The 19503-nt window shown below is 37.2% G+C and overlaps 1 protein-coding gene across 3 annotated transcripts in view; it reads left to right on the forward strand.

The window, feature by feature from the left end:
* Positions 1-18840, forward strand: part of TTBK2 (tau tubulin kinase 2) — a 296380-nt gene extending 277540 nt beyond the window's left edge. For all 3 annotated transcript variants that reach the window (XM_037834173.1, XM_037834174.1, XM_037834175.1), the window contains one exon: positions 11956-18840. In XM_037834173.1, the coding sequence (XP_037690101.1) occupies positions 11956-12418 (463 nt within the window). In that variant the 3' untranslated portion in view covers positions 12419-18840. The remainder of the gene's footprint in view (positions 1-11955) is intronic.
* The last annotated feature ends 663 nt before the right edge of the window (positions 18841-19503 follow it).

Here is a 19503-nt window from a genome sequence, read left to right on the forward strand (position 1 = left end):
TCGCTATCTGTTCTTTTTTCTGTTCAATTGCAGATGTCCTGTCTTTTAGATTACTGATCCTTTGTTCTGGCTGTTAAATCTGCTATTGTATGCGTCTGGTTTATTTTTAATGTCATCTTTTGTGCCTTTCATTCCCATAAGTTCTGTTTTATTTTTTCTACGTGTTTTTAGATTCTTTTTTATCCTCTCCCAGTGTCTTCTTAATATTCTTCTCCCTTTAGCCATATTTTCCTTCATCTCCTTGAATTGCTTTAGGAAATTTCAACATTTTTATTAGTTGTTCAAAATGCTGTATCTCCTATAACTTTTAAATTTGTTCCTTTGACTAGGCCATATCTTCCTGTTTTTTAATATGTCTTCTACTTTTTGCTGGTTTCTGATTATCTTGAGATTATTCTGAACATCCGTTTCTCTCCTTTGTCTAGGATTTTGTTTGTTGATTGGGTTTGTGTTAAGGCTCTTCTTTGACACTTGGTTTGTCAGTATTTCCCAGCCATAAAAGGGCCGGTGACTCACACTGGGGGCACAGACCAGTTCCAAAGGTCCTTGGGGAGAGGGTCACCAAATGGTGTTTTTCACTGCTCCCTAATTCTGTGCTTTCTTTGTCTGCCCAGTAGATGGTGCTCTTCAGCAACTTGTTCTCTGCAGCCCTAAGAAGGTGGGGTATTTTTAGCCCTCTGGCACCTCTGCCTCTCACAATGTTGAAGCAGTGGCACTGTGGCACCTGTCCTGGACAGGCTAAAGCAGCAGGACCCAATAGCTGTATCAGTACTAGGCTGCCGCCATCTTCGTGTTGTTTTTTTGTTTGTTTGTTTGTTTTTTTAATTTCTTTTTTTTTATTAAATTCAGTTTTATTGAAATACATTCACACACCATACAATCATCCATGATATATAATCCACTGCCCACAGTATGATAACATAGTTATGTGTTCATCACCACAATCTGTCTCTGAAGATTTTCCTTACATCCGAAAGAACCAGAACAAGAATAAAAAATAAAAGTGAAAAAAAAACACCCAAATCATCCCCCCATCCCACCCCATTTGTCCTTTAGTTTTTATCCCCATTCCTCCACTCATCCATACACTAGATAAAGGGGGTGTGATCCACAAGGTCTTCACAATCATACTGTCACCCCTTGTAATCTACATTATTATATAATTGTCTTCAGGAGTCCAGACTGCTGGGTCGGAGTTTGGTAGTTTCAGGTATTTACTTCTAGCTATTCCAATACATTAAAGCCTAAGAGGTGTTATCTATATAGTGCATAAGAATGTCCACCAGAGTGACCTCTCGACTCCATTTGGAATCTCTCAGCCACTGAAACTATTTAGTCTCATTTTGCATCCCCCTTTTGGTCAAGAAGATACTTTCAGTCCCACGATGCCGGGTCCACATTCATCCCCGGGAGTCATACTCTGCGTTGCCAGGGAGATTTACACCCCTGGGAGTCGGGTCCCACGTAGGCGGGAGGGCAGCGAGTTCACCTGTCGAGATGGCTCAGTTAGAGAGAGAGAGGGCCACATCTGAGCAACAAAGAGGTACTCAGGGGGAGACTCTTAGGCACCATTACATACAAGTTTAGACTCTCCTTTGTGGTAATGAGCTTCATAAGGGCAAGTCCCATGCTCGAGGGCTCAGCACATCAAACCGCCAGTCCCAATGTTTGTGACAACATATGCTAGGGGATCAGGATCTCAAAGTTTAGAGATAGGCCTTACACTTCAGGGATAGAGTTAACTGCTGTAAGAGCTTACAATCTAGGGACTATTACAATTATTGTGTCCACGTTAGGCTAAGTTCTAAGATTCAATTCTGAGTTTACACATTGTAGTTAGTCCATATTGGTGAGGCATCATCCCTCTCACCATGTTTTCTCCAACACTTTTACTCCTATATATATATTTTCCTACAATTTTATAGAGTTATATTCACATACCATACATTTATCCACAGTGTACAATCAGTTGTTCATGGTATCATCATAAAGTTGTACACTTATCACCACAATCAGCATTTGAACATACTGATTACTACAAGAAAAAAATTTTTTTTGTTTTTTGTTTTTTTTTTTAGCAATAAGAAAAAATGATAAAAAGAAAAATAACATGTCATACAATACAATATACTACTAAGGACAGGAAATAACACCACTACCAAGAATCCCATATTACTCCCCTATATCCCCTTCTCATATACATTTAGCATTGGCGTATTGCCTTTGTTACATTTAATGGAGGTATATTACAATGTTACTGTTGACCATAGACTCCAGTTTGCTTTGATTATGTTTTTTCCTGAATACCATCCCTTTTTCAAATTTCTACATGGTTGACATTCATTTGCTTTCCCACATGCAAAAACATTTTTATATTTGTATATTTAGTAACAGTCATTGGCCACTCCAGTTTTTGCCATGTTATACAGTCCCAGTCTTTATCATCTATCTTTACCTCTGGTGTCATACATTCTCCTATCCCACCTCTTTCAGCTTTACTCACAGACATCTTTGTTCAGTGTACTTCCAATACCGTGCTACCATCACACAGTATTATCCTGTCTATTCCTGGATCTATGCAATCAATCCTAAACATTCTGTAGTCCTTCAGCATCAAATGGCTGATCTCTGCCCTCTTTCTATCTCCTGGTCGCCTGTGTTGTCAGCTTTTAACTCCCAAAGTTTGTTCATTAATGTCTGTTCATATTAGTGAGACCATACAGAATCTGTCCTTTTGTTTCTGGCTAACTTCACTCAACATAATGTCCTCAAGGTTCATCCACATTATTACATGATCCATGTCTTTGTTCTGTCTTACAGCTGCATAATATTCCATCATGTGTATATACCACAGTTTGTTTATCCACTCGTCCTTTGATGGACATTTGGGCTGTTTCCATCTCTTGGCAATTGTGAATAATGCTGCAATAAACATTGGTTTACAAATGTCTGTTTGTGTCTTAAGTTTCAGTTCCTCTGAGTATATACCCAGCAATGGAATAGCTGGGTCATATGGCAAATCTATATTTAGCTTCCTGAGGAACCTCCATACTGTCTTCCAGAGTGGTTGCACCATTCTGCATTCCCACCAACAATGAATAAGTGTGCCTCTTTCTCCACATCCTCTCCAGCACTTGTCATTTTCTGTTTCTTGGATAATGGCCATTCTGGTAGGTGTGAGATGATATCTCATTGTGGTTTTGATTTGCATTTCCTTAATAGCCAGTGAAGTTGAGCATTTTTTCATATGCTTTTGAGCCATTTGTATTTCCTCTTCAGAAAAATGTCTGTTCATGTCTTTTGCCCATTTTTTAATTGGATTGTTTGTCTTTCTGTTATTGAGATGCAGGATTCCTTTATATATTCGGGATATTAAACCCTTATCTGATATGTGGTTTCCAAATATCATCTCCCATTGTGTAGGTTGCCTTTTGACTTTTCTGACAAAGTCCTTTGATGTACACAAGTGTTTAATTTTGAGGAGATCTCATTTGTCTATTTGTTCTTTGGTTGCTCGTGCCTTGGGTGTGAGGTCTAAGAAACCACCTCCTTTCACAAGATCTTTAAGATATTGCCCTACATTTTCTTCTAAGAGTTTTATGGTCTTGGTGCTAATGTTTAGGTCTTTGATCCACTTTGAGTTAATTTTGGTATAAGGTGTGAGATGGACATCCTCTTTCATTCTTTTGGAAATGGATATTCAGTTCTCCAAACACCATTTATTGAACAGGTTGCTCTTTCCCAGTTGCTTCGGCTTCACTGCCTTATCAAAGATCAGTTGTCCATAGATGTGAGGGTCTACTTCTGAACACTCAATTCGATTCCATTGATCAGTATATCTGTCCTTATGCCAGTATCATGCTGTTTTAAGCACTGTAGCTTTGTAATATGCTTCAAAGTCAGGTAGTGTGAGACCTCCCACTTCACTCCTCTTTCTCAAGACATTTTTGGCTATTCGGGGCACCTTACCCTTCCAAATAAATTTAGTTATTGGTTTTTCTATTTCTGTAAAGTAAGTTGTTGGGATTTGAATTGGTATTGCATTGAATCTGTAAATCAGTTTAGGTAAAATTGCCATCTTAACTATATTTAGTCTTCCAATCCATGAACATGGTATGTTCTTCCATTTTTTCAGGTCTTGTTCAATTTCTTTTTGCAGTTTCTTATAGTTTTCTATGTAAAGGTCTTTTGTGTCCTTGGTTAAGTTTATTCCTAAATACTTGATTCTTTTGGTTGCTATTGTGAACGGGATTTTTTTCTTGATTTCCTCCTCTTGTTGCACATTACTTGTGTAGAGGAACACTACAGATTTTTGCATGTTGATCTTGTAGCCTGCTACTTTGCTGTATTCATTGACTAGTTCTAGTAGCTTTGCTGTAGATTTTTCTGGATTTCCTACATATAGAATCATGTCATCTGCAAATAGTGAAAGTTTTACTTCTTCCTCTCCAATTTGGATGCCTTTTATTTCTTTTTCTTGCCTAATTGCTCTAGCTAGAACTTCCAGCACAATGTTGAATAGCAATGGTGATAGTGGGCATCCCTGTCTTGTTCCTGATCTTAGAGGAAAAGCTTTCAATCTCTCCCCATTGAGTGTGATGTTAGCTGTGGGTTTTTCATATATTGCCTCTATCATATTGAAAAAGTTCCCTTCTATTCCTATCCTTTGAAGTGTTTTCATCAGGAAAGGATGTTGAATTTTGTCAAATGCCTTTTCTGCATCAATCGAGATGATCACGTGGTTCTTCTGCTTTGATTTATTGATGTGGTGTATTACATTAATTGATTTTCTTGTGTTGAACCAGCCTTGCATACCTGGAATAAATCCCACCTGGTCATGGTGTATGATTCTTTTAATGTGCTGCTGGATTCGATTTGCGAGTATTTTGTTGAGGATTTTTGCGTCTATATTCATTAAAGAAATTGGTCTATAATTTTCTTTTTTTGTAGTATCTTTGCCTGGTTTTGGTATTAGGGTGATGATGGCTTCATAGAAAGAGTTAGGTAGCTTTCCCTCTTCTTCAATTTTTTTGAAGAGATTGAGCAGGATTGGTACTAATTCGTTCTTGAATGCTTGGTAGAATTCACATTTGAAACCATCTGGTCCTGGGCTTTTCCTTTTTGGGAGCTTTTTGATGACTGACTCAATCTCTTTACTTGTGATTGGTTTGTTGAGGTCATCTATTTCTTCTTGAGTTAATGTTGGTTGTTTATGCTTTTCTAGGAAGTTGTCCATTTCATCTAAGTTGTCTAGTTTATTAGCATATAGTTGCTCATAGTATCTTCTCATTATCTCCTTAATTTCTGCAGGGTCGGTAGTTATATTTCCTTTCCCATTTCTGATTGCATTTATTTGCATCTGCTCTCTCTTTTTTTTTTGTTAGCCTAGCCAGTGGTCCATCGATTTTATTGATTTTCTCAAAGAACCAACTTCTGGTTTTGTTGATTCTCTCTATTGTTTTCCTGTTCTCAATTGCATTTATTTCTGCTCTAATCTTTGTTATTTCTTCCCTTCTGCTTGCTTTGGGGTTAGTTTGCTGTTCTTTCTCTAATTCCTCCAGGTGAGCAGTTAACTCTTCAATTTTTGCTCTCTCTTCTCTTTTAATATAGGCTTTTAGGGCAATAAATTTGCCTCTCAGCACCGCCTTTGCTGCATCCCATAAGTTTTGATAAGTTGTGTTTTCATTGTCATTTGCCTCGAGGTATTTACTAATTTCTCTTGTAATTTCTTCCTTTACCCACTGGTTTTCTAAGAGGGTGGTGTTTAGCCTCCATATGTTTGTGAATTTTATGACATTCTGCCTTTTATTTATTTCCAACTTCATTCCATTGTGGTCTGAGAAAGTGTTTTGTATAATATCAATATTTTTAAATTTGTTGAGACTTGCTTTGTGACCCAACATGTGGTCTATCCTAGAGAATGTTCCATGAGCACTTGAGAAAAAAGTATATCCTGCTGTTGTTGGATGCAGTGTTCTATAAATGTCTGTCAAGTCTAGTTCATTTATCATACAATTCAGCATCTCTGTTTCTTTAGTGATCCTCTGTCTAGATGTTCTATCCATCGATGAGAGTGGTGTATTGAAGTCTCCAACTATTATTGTAGAGGTATCTATTTCTCCTTTCAGTGATCGCAGTGTTTGCCTCATGAATTTTGGGGCATTCTGGTTTGGTGCATAAATATTTATGACTGTTATGTTTTCTTGATGAATTGACCCTTTTACTAATATATAGTGTCCTTCTTTGTCTCTTTTAATTGTTTCGCTTTTGAAGTCTAACTTGTCTGATATTAATATAGCTACTCCCGCTTTTTTCTGGTTGTTGTTTGCATGAAATATCTTTTTCCAGCCTTTCACTTTCAGTCTATGTTTGTCCTTGTGTCTAAAGTGAGTTTCTTGTAGACAGCATATAGATGGGTCCTGTTTTTTAATCCATTCTGCCAGTCTGTGTCTTTTTATTGGGGAGTTTAATCCATTTACATTTAGTGTTATTACTGTAAGGGCAGTACTTTCTACTACCATTTTGTTTTTTGGAATTTATATGTCATATCTTATTTTTTCCTCTCCTTTTACCTTTCCTGATAATCTTCATTTCTGCACTCTTCTCCAACTCTCTCTCTCCTGTCTTTTCCTATCAGCCTGTAGCACTCCCTTTAGTATTTCTTGTAGTGCCGGTCTCTTATTCACAAACTCTCTCAGTGTCTGTTTGTCTGAAAATGTTTTAATCTCTCCCTCACTTTTGAAGGAAAGTTTTGCTGGATATAGAATTCTTGGTTGTCAGTTTTTCTCTTTCAGTATCTTAAATATATCATGCCACTGTCTTCTGGCCTCCATGGTTTCTGCAGAGAAATCTGTACATAGTCTTATCGACCTTCCCTTGTATGTGATGGGTTGCTTTTCTCTTGCTGCTTTCAGAATCCTCTCTTTGTCTTTGACATTGGACAATCTGACCAGTAAGTCTCTTGGAGTAGGTCTGTTGGGATCTGTTCTATTTGGGATATGTTGTACTTCTTGAATCTCTAATTTTCTGTCTTTTATAAGAGTTGGGAAATTTTCAGTGAATATGTCTTCTGTTACTCTTTCTGCCCCTTTTCCCCTCTCTTCTCCTTCTGGGATACCCATAACACGTATATTTGTGCGTTTCATGTTGTCACTCAGCTCCCTAAGACCCTGCTCATATTTTTCCATTTTTTTCACCATCTGTTCTTTTGTGTGTATGAATTCGAATGACCTGTCTTCCAGTTCACTGATCCTTTCTTCTGCCTGTTCAAATCTACTGTTGTGTCCCTTCATTGTGTTTTTCATCTCCTCCATTGTGGCCTTCATTCCCATGAGTTCTGCCATTTTTTTTTTTAAGTTTATGAATTCTTCTTTATGGTCAGCCAGTGTCTTCTTTATATCCTTCAGCTCTTTTGCTATATCTTCCTTCATTTCATCAAATTTATTTAGCATTAGTTGCCTCCACTCCTGTGTCTCAGCTGAGCTATTAGTTTGTTCCTTTGGCTGGTCCATGTTTTTGTGTTTCCTGGTATGACTTGTTATCTTAAGTTGTCTAGGCATCTGATTCTCTTGATTAGTTTATTTTGGAGCTTGTTTTCTGTCTTTTACCTAGTGGTTTTCTTGTTGGTTGGCTTTGTTTTCTGGCCTCTGTTATTCAGTTCAGCTTATTCTAGACCTCTAACTTAGGTTCTATTTAGTTGATCAGAATTTTTCCCCTCTTGTTTTTTCTGTTTCTTGCTCTGCCTCTATGTAACCTTTTTGTGAGTGGGTCTCCTCAGATATGGTCGACCCTAGTCAGATTTTCCCAGTCTAGTGAGGCCCAGGTCTCAGTGGGAGGGTACGGAGTTTTCCTGAGAATGAGACCCTCCTATGAGGCCTTTAGAATTGGTGCTTTTCCTCTCCTGTCCAGCAGGTGGCGCTGGCCAGCCCGCAGCTCCCCCACCAGTGTAAGGAGGTGTGGAGCCTTTAGTTCTCCTGGTGACTCTGATCCTGTCGGGGGCGTGGCTGACTGAAGCAATGTTCGCTGCGATCTCAGCTTTTCCTCCAATTCCAAACTTGTGTCCAATGTGTGACTGGTTACTGGAGACCCCGAAAACACTGTTTCATATAGTTCTTGGGTAATTGCCAGCTGCTCTAGGGGAGAGACGAAATTCTGCTCCTCACCACTCCGCCATCTTGCCCCGCCTCCTCCCATGTTCTGTGTTTTGGGGGAGGAGGACTTCTGAGGCCCCTCAGTCCACAGCAGCCCACCAGGCAAGGACAGAGCTGACCCAAAGCTGTTTGCCTCTGGGTGGGGGGTGAGCACCAGGAGCCAAGCAAGTTATTCACAGTTTTGACTGCGAGTTACTCTCAGTTTTCATGGCAGTTTCTCAGTTTCTTTGTCCTGCTCTTCTCCAGATGCTTTGCAGTACTCCCCTTGTCTCCAGAGCCCCAGAATGGTTGTTTCAGACAGTTTCTGTCTACTGGCTGTTTTTGGAAGAGGAGTGAGCCCTTCAACTCCCTATTCTGCCATCTTCCCATAAGTCCTTAGTCCATCTTGGCATGCAGTAAAGGTTACTTTTCTTTCCAGCCCATTTTGAACAAGATACTCAGTAATTTTCTAGTCTTAAATGGCTAGGATCCCAATTTAATAAATGTCTTTAGGATGTCAAATTCTAGTGAAGAATTATACTGTGTTCGTAATTTGATGGGCCCTGAGAGCAGTATTGTTTATCTGATTATAATGAGTTAAACTAAAAATCTTACAGGTTTTCCTAAGTCCAATGATATATACAAGCATACATAATAAAGATATATAAAAATATTGCTTTAATATTTATTATATAGCATGTTTTTTTAAATATCTCATGATATATTTCACTATAGAGTGATATTTTGGGGGTTATATTTTTAGAAGGGAAAAATATTGGGAGACATTGAACCAGTTAAGAGTTCCTTCTTAGAACCATTTCTCACTTTCGCAGGGTAGAATTGTCAAAACCAAGTATAAAAAAAGAGAAAAAGGATGATCTTTTAACAAAAACAAAGTGAAAATAAAGATACCTTTACTTGAAACCATAGTCTCTTCTAGACCAGATAATAATAGGCTTCTACCTGTTGCAAGGACTTCTAAAATGTGTTTACATGAGATCTACCTTTATCATTACTCAGCAGAACTTGCTACCTTCTGTAAAGTCATTTTAGTTTTGACTTGTCCTAGGGTTACAGAGCTAAGGTTTACTAAACTTTGGATTTTAAGTGTCAGTGGGACTAGACTGCCACAGAAAGAATAATGAGAAGTAAACTGCAGTCATTTAACTGAGACATTTTTAAAAGGTGATTCTATTTACAGTATTCACACATCTCCCTTCCTCTGCTTGGCATCTGTGCGTAACAAAGATGGTGTATCTGCGACTTGAGCTGATTTGGAATGGAACATAAATCTAATGATTGTCTATTATTTAGCATTATATATGCCCCATAAAAGTAGCACTTTGTCATCAAGCCGTGTGTTTGGCATTGTGCCAGATATTACAGCACTCTCAGCCAGGAACTCATCTAGGTCTTGGAACTTTTCCTCTTTGGTCCTGGCACAGAAGGATTACTTTTTTCCATTCCTCAAATTTTATTCTAAGGGCCATGAGGGTAGATTGAACAAAAATGAGTTTCATGTCACTTGTCAGAGTAAGTAGATGGAGAAGGAGGAAGACAGAATATTTAGAGAGTAAATAAGCAACTTGTTGTTGACCCATGATGGTGGTTGTGGCTATTGTGTCCTGGACTTCAGGTGGTAATATGTTTTGGAAGTTCCTTAGCTTGAGATTTAAATTCTTGAACTGAATGGATTTTAGACCTTTAGAGCATTTATGTTTCCTGTCATCCCATTCATCCTCAAAAAGACATTGATAATACTTGCTGTTTCTGTTTGGAACCATATAAAAGAAATGATTATTAAATTATAACTTTTAAAAATTCTTCATTGGTATTTGTAAGTTATAAATAATAATACATTTGTTGTAAAAATTTAAATTATAAAGAAATATATAAAGTAAAAAGGTCCCACTCATATCCCTACTCAAACACAAACATAACACACACACACACATATTTCACACACACATATTTCACACACACACATGCACACAGAGAGGCTTTGAATTTTTTTTTTTAAAAAAGGAGTTTTGTAATAATATTCTACAGGTGGCTTTTTTTCCCCACGTAATCTATCTTGAGCATCTTTCTACACTGGTCCATGTAGACCTATCTCACTCTTTTAAAAAGTGCTGTATAATACTTTATGGTACAGATGTACTATAAATTATTATACCATTTCCCTATTAATAGACATTTAGATTGTTTCCAGATTTTTGCTTTTATAAACAGGACTACAGTGAATAGCTTTGTATTAAGCAGCCACTCTTAATGCACATTTCTTGAAGAAAGATACCTAAAAATAGAATTGCTAAGTCAAAGGATGTGTGTATTTAAAAATTTTTTAGGTATCATCCAAAGTGCCTTCCCAAAAAATTTGTTCTAATGATTTATACTCATGCCAACAGTATATGAAGACTTTTTTCCTTACTCTTGCCAGCAATTGATAGTGTCACTTAAAAACATTTTGGAGGGGGGAGTCTGGCAAGAAGATTATCTCATTGTTTTAGTTTGTATTGTTTGATTATTCGTGAGACTCTTTTCATATGTATTTTTACTTGACTTGCTTTTATGAGTTGTTGGTCATGTGCATGTGAAAATTTCTATTGAGTTGTCTCTTTTATTGATTATTGATCCTTTTGTCTGCAAAATATATTGAATGTATGTTATTCTAGTCTGTTGTTGCTTGCCTTTTATCTTGGCTTACAATGCCTTTTGCTTTACAGAAAAATTTACTGTTCAAGGAACTGAATTTTTTTTTAGTGCCTCTGTATTTTGTTAGGACAGTACCTTCAGCCCCAAGATTTTTTTTAAATGCTCCCTTCTGGTGTTTTTATACTTCTGTGTTTTGTGTGTAGATCATTAACCCATTTGGAATTTATTATTACATATGGTGTGAAGTTTTTTCGCAGTAGTTTGATATCCCTGCCCTCATTTTTCATAGAAACACGGGTATCTTTTTGGATCCAATGCTGTATTCCATTGGTTTATTTGTGTAATATTGCCGATACTTTTAATTACTATTGGTTTATTATTGGAGGGGCCCAGAGTCCATTATTACATTATTTAGTATTGCCATTAAAGTACTTTATTTTAAATAAGTCCTACTTTAGAGTTTACAGAACACTTTCATATATACCATTTTATTTGATCCATAGGTGAAATCAGAAAGATGCTTCAGGTAGAGCAGACATTGCTTTGATGTGAATATTCTCTAAATTTAGAATTCTGAGGCACAGGCTCAGTGGCCAAAAAGAGATCCAGTCTGTCCCCATACCAAATTCTCCTGAATCCCAGGCTATTTTCAGACGCAACAGCTGAGCCTCAAAGAAACCAATGACCATTCTTTCTTTGGGAAATTATTAAATGAAGTTGAAATGTACTTTTATCTGTAATTCCTGCTCTTCTTCGTGAGTGGAATTCATGAAGTCTTATAGTATGGGGTTTAATGCTTGCATATACGTATGCAGAATTCCTGTTTCAGCAATCTTAAAATAGTTTACTCTCAAGCGCTAATATATGCTAGAGACAATTCATTAAATTAATCTTACAAATAGAAGAAGAAATCTACTGTGGGAGGAAGGGAGTTAACATCATTTAAGTTATCACACTTGATCTGCTCAGTAAACCTATGCAATATTTTAGTATTCCCACTGAAAGCCAGGAGAGATTAAATACTTTGTATAGCTGGGTATGGTAATTCTGTATCCTGTTGGTATATTTTCTGATTTTGACATAAATCATACACATGATTTTGGGCATTGAGACTTTTTAGGGACATTTTATTTTCATTAAAATGAAAGTAATTCTTTTCTGTTCTCTTAAGGCTACGCAGATATAAAGTCCTAGGAAGTAGCAACTCTGACTCAGACCTTTTCTCTCGCCTGGCCCAAATTCTTCAAAATGGATCTCAGAAATCCCGGAGCACTACTCAGTGCAAGAGTCCAGGATCCTCTCACAATCCAAAAACACCACCCAAGAGTCCAGTTGTCCCTTGCCGAAGTCCCAGTGCCTCTCCTCGAAGCTCTTCCTTGCCTCGCACATCTAGCTCCTCACCATCTAGGGCTGCAAGGCCCCACCATGACCAGAGGAGTTCATCCCCACATCTGGGGAGAAGCAAGTCACCTCCCAGCCACTCAGGCTCTTCTTCCTCCAGGAGGTCCTGCCAACAGGAGCATTGCAAACCCAGCAAGAATGGCCTGAAAGGATCCGGCAGCCTCCACCACCACTCAGCCAGCACTAAAACCCCCCCGGGGAAGAGTAAGACAGCCAGCAAACTCAGCAGATAGGAGTGGGGCTGCATCTCTGGGAAAGATGGGAGATCTTCCTCTGAAACCTGATGCATGTTGTGTCCCTGTACCGTCTATTTAAAAAATCAGTGTTGATCTTTACTTGTATAAGAAAGTAACATGATAAATTATTTATAAAGACATAAATATGTGATAAGGAATTACCTAACGCAGGCGGCAAGCAGATCAGAAATCAATACCTTTGTGCCAGAAGGGGCAATCCAGCAAATCCAAGGGGGAAAAACTCATTAAATGAGCTCTAATATTTTGGTCATTTTTGGTTTTGAAACAAAAGAGTTGAGGGTAGGTGATGGAATGGAATTTGAAAGGGTTTGGCCTAATTTTTTAAGGCTCTACTCAAAGATTATATAGCAAAAGTGAAACTCTTATTTTAATATTTTCATTCAGAACTTCCAACTTTGGAGAGTCTGAATTGCTCAGATAGTCAAGTATATGTGAGAAGTCTGTTGCTGCGGAGCCAATGCTCCTGTATTTTTGGCTCTTGTTTATTATCTAGTGTATTGGGGATTCACACCTTTACTTTGCCTCATTCCTAGTACCCTCCCTGGATTTTGCACTTTTGTAAGTTGGTTTTTCTCACCTGATTCAGTCTCTCTTCTTTCATCTTAACAATACATTCTAATATGCTTTTGGTAGCACATGCTGAGAATTCCAAACCAGTTACCATTTTTTAGTCCTCTGATGTTTTTCTTTAGAGCAACAGTTCTTAACTGTACTGTATTTTTATTGCAAAAATAATAATAATTGAGAAACTTAGGTAAAGAAGGGAAAAGTCTAAATATATTGAGCTGCTTTGCAGGCTTTAGTGCTTTAGGGAAAGAGTGTGTGATAATATCCATCAAGATAGAAGAACCCTGTTCCTCCGTAAGTTTTCTCCTTGTGGAAGGAAAACTGATCTTAGGTCTTCTAGATACCAACTATTTCAAATACCAACCTCTAAAATGACACAAGGGAAGCACAGAGCTTTGGAATGTGACTTTTCCCTTTCAGAGATTTAGAAGGAAAGATAGAAATTAGGTACATTGTTGAGACTTCTAATCCTCGAATTTTGTATTTTGTATATGTAGCTAATAAGGAATGAGTATCTAGGGAAATAAATTTAGGCTAAATATTTATCTTCTGATGTTTTAGTACCTACTTCTCCTATGCTTTACTTTACATATTTGTGCTTCCTGACCTGATTTCCATGCAATCTCAATTTATGAAGCTGCAAAGAGGATCATATATGTTCCAATCTCACTCTTCTGCTAACAGGAATCAGGCAAAATTAAATGATACCAGACTTTTAAAATGGTCTCTTTTATATGGTCTAGGTGTTTCTTGTTGTTGTAAAGACCTTATTAAGGTCAGGTAAATTGGTCTGCTTGCTGTTGAAATTTGCCTTCTAGCAAACATCTTTGCTTTCTCTTTGTTCTTGTGTTTGCTGCCAAACCTTATACGGTTGAATAGGGGAGGGGGACATATATTTCCTCACCAAGTGAACATATTCTAATGCTGCATCAAAGCCGCCCTGAAGCTGCACTGAACTTATCTTGTTCTCTTTATCTGTGTTGAACTTTTTAAAAAATAAACTCAAAACACTTCTGAGACATATATAGTCTCCCATAAGAAATGTAGCATAGTGTGGAATCTTAATTTCTCTCCAGTTTCAAACACTACAGAGGAATGCAATAGAGAAGACATATTTGCTATTTAACTAAAGCAAACTGTAATCGGAAGGCTGATCCCTCTGTATTATATTGTATAATAGTTGATACAACACTACTTGCATGTCTTCTTGGTAAATTATATAAATATTTATAAATATATATAGACATATGCTTATATAAACTCATTCTTTCTCATTCTCCATTCGTAATTTTAAGATCACAGATGGTGACTTCTTTTTCTACTGTGTGCCTCATGCATACTTAGTCCTTGCTTATCTTCATTTTCTGAAAGTATGTTCTTGGCATGTGACACCTCATATTCTTCCTGCCTTCCCTGTTTATAGGGTTGACAGTCCTTAAGCCAAGATATGCTATTTAAATTTCATTTAAATAAGGAATTAATAGGGGAAAAATTACTAGGACATGGCTTGTAATACTGGTTCAAAATTTGTCATGTTAATCACATAATTCTGTCATTATGGTTAGAGTGGACAAACTGGTATGATAATCATGGATCTGACATTAATCGATTTTTTAAAAAATCTCCCAAATATTGCCATTCTACTTTTCTCTTCTCACCTCACTTTTTTCCCCCCTCTTTTTTGGAGAGCAGGGGGAGTAGCCTACAATTAAGAATTTTTTTTTTCAGTTGTATTAGCTAAATTGTACTAAAAGCAGCCAGGTTTAAATACTGACCCCTATAGTCAGAAATGTGCTACTAGTAACCACTGGAAAAGCTGATGAAGCTACAATTGTGGTGTGTGTGTGTGTGTGTTATTTTATTTCTTACTGGCATTTCTCTGCTTGCTCTTAAAGCTGACAGTGATGACAATGTGGCAGCTGAATGTTTTCTTTCTTGTTTCCTTCCTTTTTTCTCCCAGTCTTTCCCCCGTGTGCTGCCCTCTATTTCTAAAGGGCGTTAACAAACTCATTATTAGAATCCAGAGATAAACAGCTTGGTTATATAAGAATATTTTATTTTGCATGTAGAGAAAAGAATTAACCAAAGATGTTTCTGCTCTGATACTTTTAAAAGAAAACAAACTAATTATATCTAATGTATCAATAGATCTATTTAAAAGTTCTGTCATATATAGAGATTTACTGTATGGGTTTTTAAAAGCATAGCTTGTGCTTTTAGATATTAGATGTATCTCAGGTTAAAAACAAAACTGGCAGTCCTGAGCAAAAGCACTTTTGGCACAATGATTTTTGGTTTTTGTTTTAAAGTATGCAGAGAATGAGGGCTTTTATTTTTATTTTTATTTTTATTTTTTTCACTGATGGCATATTTCAGATTGAAGTGACAAACATAGATCATCCAAGTAATTTTGAAACAGTTTGGTTATTATTAGATGAGGGATGTGGCCATTGGTCAAAGTCAAACCAACACTATGCTAAAAGTAGTAAAGGGCAGAAGTTAAAATTATCTTTTGAAGATCAACTGCCTCCTGGTTTCTCCTAAGATGAGGACAAAGTGGCTGTTTAACTGGTCACACCTGCCCTCACCCTCCCTTTTCTAGTCCCTAGAACTACATGGGTGGAGCAGATCAGAATTAATAACAGCTCAATCCCTTTAGGTATTCTTCCTGGATTATGCTGCCAAATCTCCAGATTCTGTGGATTGGTTGAAATAATAAAATTTCACATACTAATTTTTTGCACATCTTAAACATATTTAACTTTAAGTGTATAATGAACAAAGGAGGAAAATTGAGTCATATCAAATTTAACCTTAAAGCACAGATTTATGAACATCTTTGAACGTTAAGATTTAGGCAGACACTCTGATTCTCAACTCTGGTTTGCCTGCTGGCCTTGCTGACATTGGGAAAGTTCCATTTACTGTTTTATAAGTTGCTTGTTGTGAAGTGAATGTTTTTTGTAAAAGTTGCCAAGCTAATTCAAGTCCTAAATAAGTTGCACAGTGGTATTTGAGAGGACCCACTGTAGTCATTATCCACTTTATACTGTTTGCTTTAAAATAGTATACAAATTTCAGCTGCTTACTAATTCAGTGACTAAACATTGTGCAGTCTCTTTCTGTTTGGCTTCTAGTCATTATGGGGACTTGAAATTCTTCAGTAGTCATCGAGGTTCCTTCCAGGCTACAGATTTTTATGTTGTTTCTGCATTCAACCTACAACGAAGAAGTGTATACTGGTACATGTTTTATAAACCCAGCCACAGTTAAAAACCATAATTAGTTCTTCTATACCCAGTAGCTTAGAATTGAAAACAGATGCTTTTTCTTCCCAAGAGCAGAGGTGTCTTGGTTCTAGGAACTGAATTCCTAGATTAGGAATTGGTGATAGGAGAAATAGGATCCAGAATTCAAAATTTAGTGACTTAGGGAAGAAAATGCATCTTACTCTGACTATCTGAAATGTATGTTTATTTGTAGATTTAGTGTTGGAGATAAAAGTGTTTCATATTTTAAAACTTTTTTCATTCCTTTGTATCTGTCAAAACATGGTACATGTTAGAAAACCATTTCTTCTGTTATGTTCCTATATTTTGGAATTTAGTTGCTTGTACTTACTCGTTGAAAAGCTGTCCATCTTCATCTGTGTGCATTTACCATGAATGCATTGGCACTTTGCCTAAAAAAGATGTTTTAGCACCTGTACTACTCAGGCGATAGAATGGTTGGTTGAAGCCAACTGCATTTTTTAACTTTCTTGAGTTTGGTTCTGTAGACAGTATAGTAGCAGAGTAGCTACTTACCTGTGTTTCAAAATAAGGGAACAAAAATTATTACAGGATTAAGGCATGTAACCACTATGGTACTCCCTATATGTCAATGTATACCCAAGTTGAGAAACCACAGGTGCATATTTAGACTTAGAGAAGAGGGAACAAGAGGTAGTTCTAGTCCTCAGATGGTATAGAGGATGTAGTGCATGGAAAACCCCAATAGTTGTCCTTCCTTATCCTAATCCAGTAGAACCCTGGTGTGTACCTCGAGGATGTGGGAGCAGAGTAGAACCTCATCATGTTATTGGTTATTCTTAGTGCTTTGGTTGTCCCTCTGGAATTTTGAGAAATTTAACAGATAGTCTTGGAAGCCTGCATAGTCTATTGCCCACCATTGGAGAACTGAAGGAGGTACATGGGAAATTCCTACAGTTCTCAGGGAACTTCAAGACATGGGACAAGGATCCCTGTGCACTGAAATGGGAATCGGGATGTTGCATACTTATACTTCAATCCCTGAGAAATCCCTGGCTGGACATAAAATGATGACATTCAAGTCTTGGCCCATCAAGACACTTTCTTACTAAGTTGTGATTGTCTCTCTGTGAAGCACTATCAGCTCCTATTTTTAAAATATTTAAACCTGTTTAAGTATTCCCCTTGAGCAAATATGGATCAGAAAATTTACTTATGTGACAGAATCAGGATCCTTTTGAGGGTACACACAACCTCAAGACACTGAATAGCAAAGAAGTAGCATTTACCAAGTAATGCTTGGGTCGTTGGTCTTAAGGATACATTTAAAAGAAGGGAAGCCCTTCCCTTCATTGCACTGTGAAACTTAGGTTTCTGCTTTCTCTTTAATTGAAAGTGATAGTATAGAAACCGTATGAGCACAGTATATATAATTGGTGATGCTTACCATGCCTCCTAGGGTTTCCGGATCCACTGACCTAGAGAATAAGATTGGGTGAGGCAGATCTTTGAGCCCAGGCACCTATAGGATTTGCCAATCACATAAGTTTATACATTAACAATGGATAGGAATTTACCTCTGTTTTTAGTTGATTAATAATGTTTCATTAAGTGCATAAGTCTTCACTCACCTAGTTAAAAACGTTAAGTAACCCAAGTTTTTATGTAGACTACTCTTGCCATATGATGCGTTTATTCTCTTATAAAATTTAAATCCTTAAAAATTCACACATAACACTTCACTATACCTGGAATCTGCCTGGGGGCTCTTCACTCACCCACAATAGGTAAACAACGCTACCAGAGCTTGAATGTGATTTATTTTAGGGAGCTGATGAGGAGGGAAAAGCCCGTGGGACTTTTTCCAAAACTTTTATTTTTAAACTATTACCAGATTGTTTCACTAAAGGGGAAAAAAGCATTCAGAAGGACAAAGATAGGAAGATAAAGGAAATACAAAACTGGGCCACATGGGACTCTGAAATAGGACTGGAGGGACTGACTAAAGAAGAAAACAGTTGAGATAACCCAGTCTTCAGCCCCCTCCCTTAAACATGCTTTCTGGTTCCCCTTCTAACTCTTTTCCTAAAATAGCCAGTGCCTATTTAGTTGGGCCATTTACTTACAAGTTCCCAGCTTTTAGGAAAAAAGAGGGGAGAGGAAACTTGTTTTGAATTAGATAACAATCTTCTAAATTACAAACTATTGACAGCTGTTAAATCAGATTCAACTACAAAGGAAAAGAATTCTTTTCTTGGGCAATACCAGTAAGTTAGAATAGATGACCTTAATTCCACTTGTATTCTCTTCTTCTCTTCATGAAATGAGATGAGAAGCTGCCCTTTGAAATATATTTATTGGTTAGCAGTGTGATAATAAAACACTTTCTCCCAAGGTGTTGTATTGTGTCCCTTTCTCCTCCAAGCATTCCCCTTTGTGCATTCTTGCTCAGGCAACCAAGGACATAGAATATTGGCAGAAACACGGCATGCTTTTGTATAGGCCATCTGTACATAAAAGTGTAATTATTTATTTAATTTTCCCATTTGTATCATATTAAAGCTTTGTACAGTGTTTTAAGTTCTGTTTTAAAATTATTTTGTATTTTATTTTTATAATCTAGTAATAAAATATTCATTCCGCATGCAAATTATAGTTTGTGTGATGGGTTGGATTTCAAAGGTGGGAAATAAAATTTTTCTAATGTGAAAAAAAAGCAATTGAATGTCCCAGAGGTTACAAGATCAACAGGGAACAGAAAGTGTTACCATAAATACAGTACTACATTCAGAGGTGACCTAAAAAAGAGGCACTGGGCTAAACAGAAACTAGTATTTTCAGTGTCCCTGCAGGTAAAAACCGGGGATCATGGAAATCAGATCGTCCTTCTTGTAATAAAATTGAAAGTGTTAAGAGTGCCTTTCAGACCATCATCCCATCACTGGCAGAAAGTATTTTTTCCTTCCCCACAGGAAACACCCCTGTACCACTCTCCCTCTCCTTTTCGCCTTGAAACTTGCCCTTGAACCAGAGGAACTCTCATAGGAGGCATTCACATATTCACATGGGCAACCCTCATGCCTTAGTTTGACCTGGAATGTTAGTGCCATCTTTTTTCTTGTCCAGGTTTCCCTTTGATTTCTCAATGAGCAGCAATGTCCAAAGTGCTCATTGTCTCCATGTTTTTCAAAATAAGATTAAGCAGTAACTTGAGCTCCCAGAAGCTGATCATGAATATGCCTA

This window comes from Choloepus didactylus, chromosome 4 (genome assembly GCF_015220235.1).
Source record: "Choloepus didactylus isolate mChoDid1 chromosome 4, mChoDid1.pri, whole genome shotgun sequence".
In the NCBI taxonomy this organism is placed as follows: domain Eukaryota; kingdom Metazoa; phylum Chordata; class Mammalia; order Pilosa; family Megalonychidae; genus Choloepus; species Choloepus didactylus.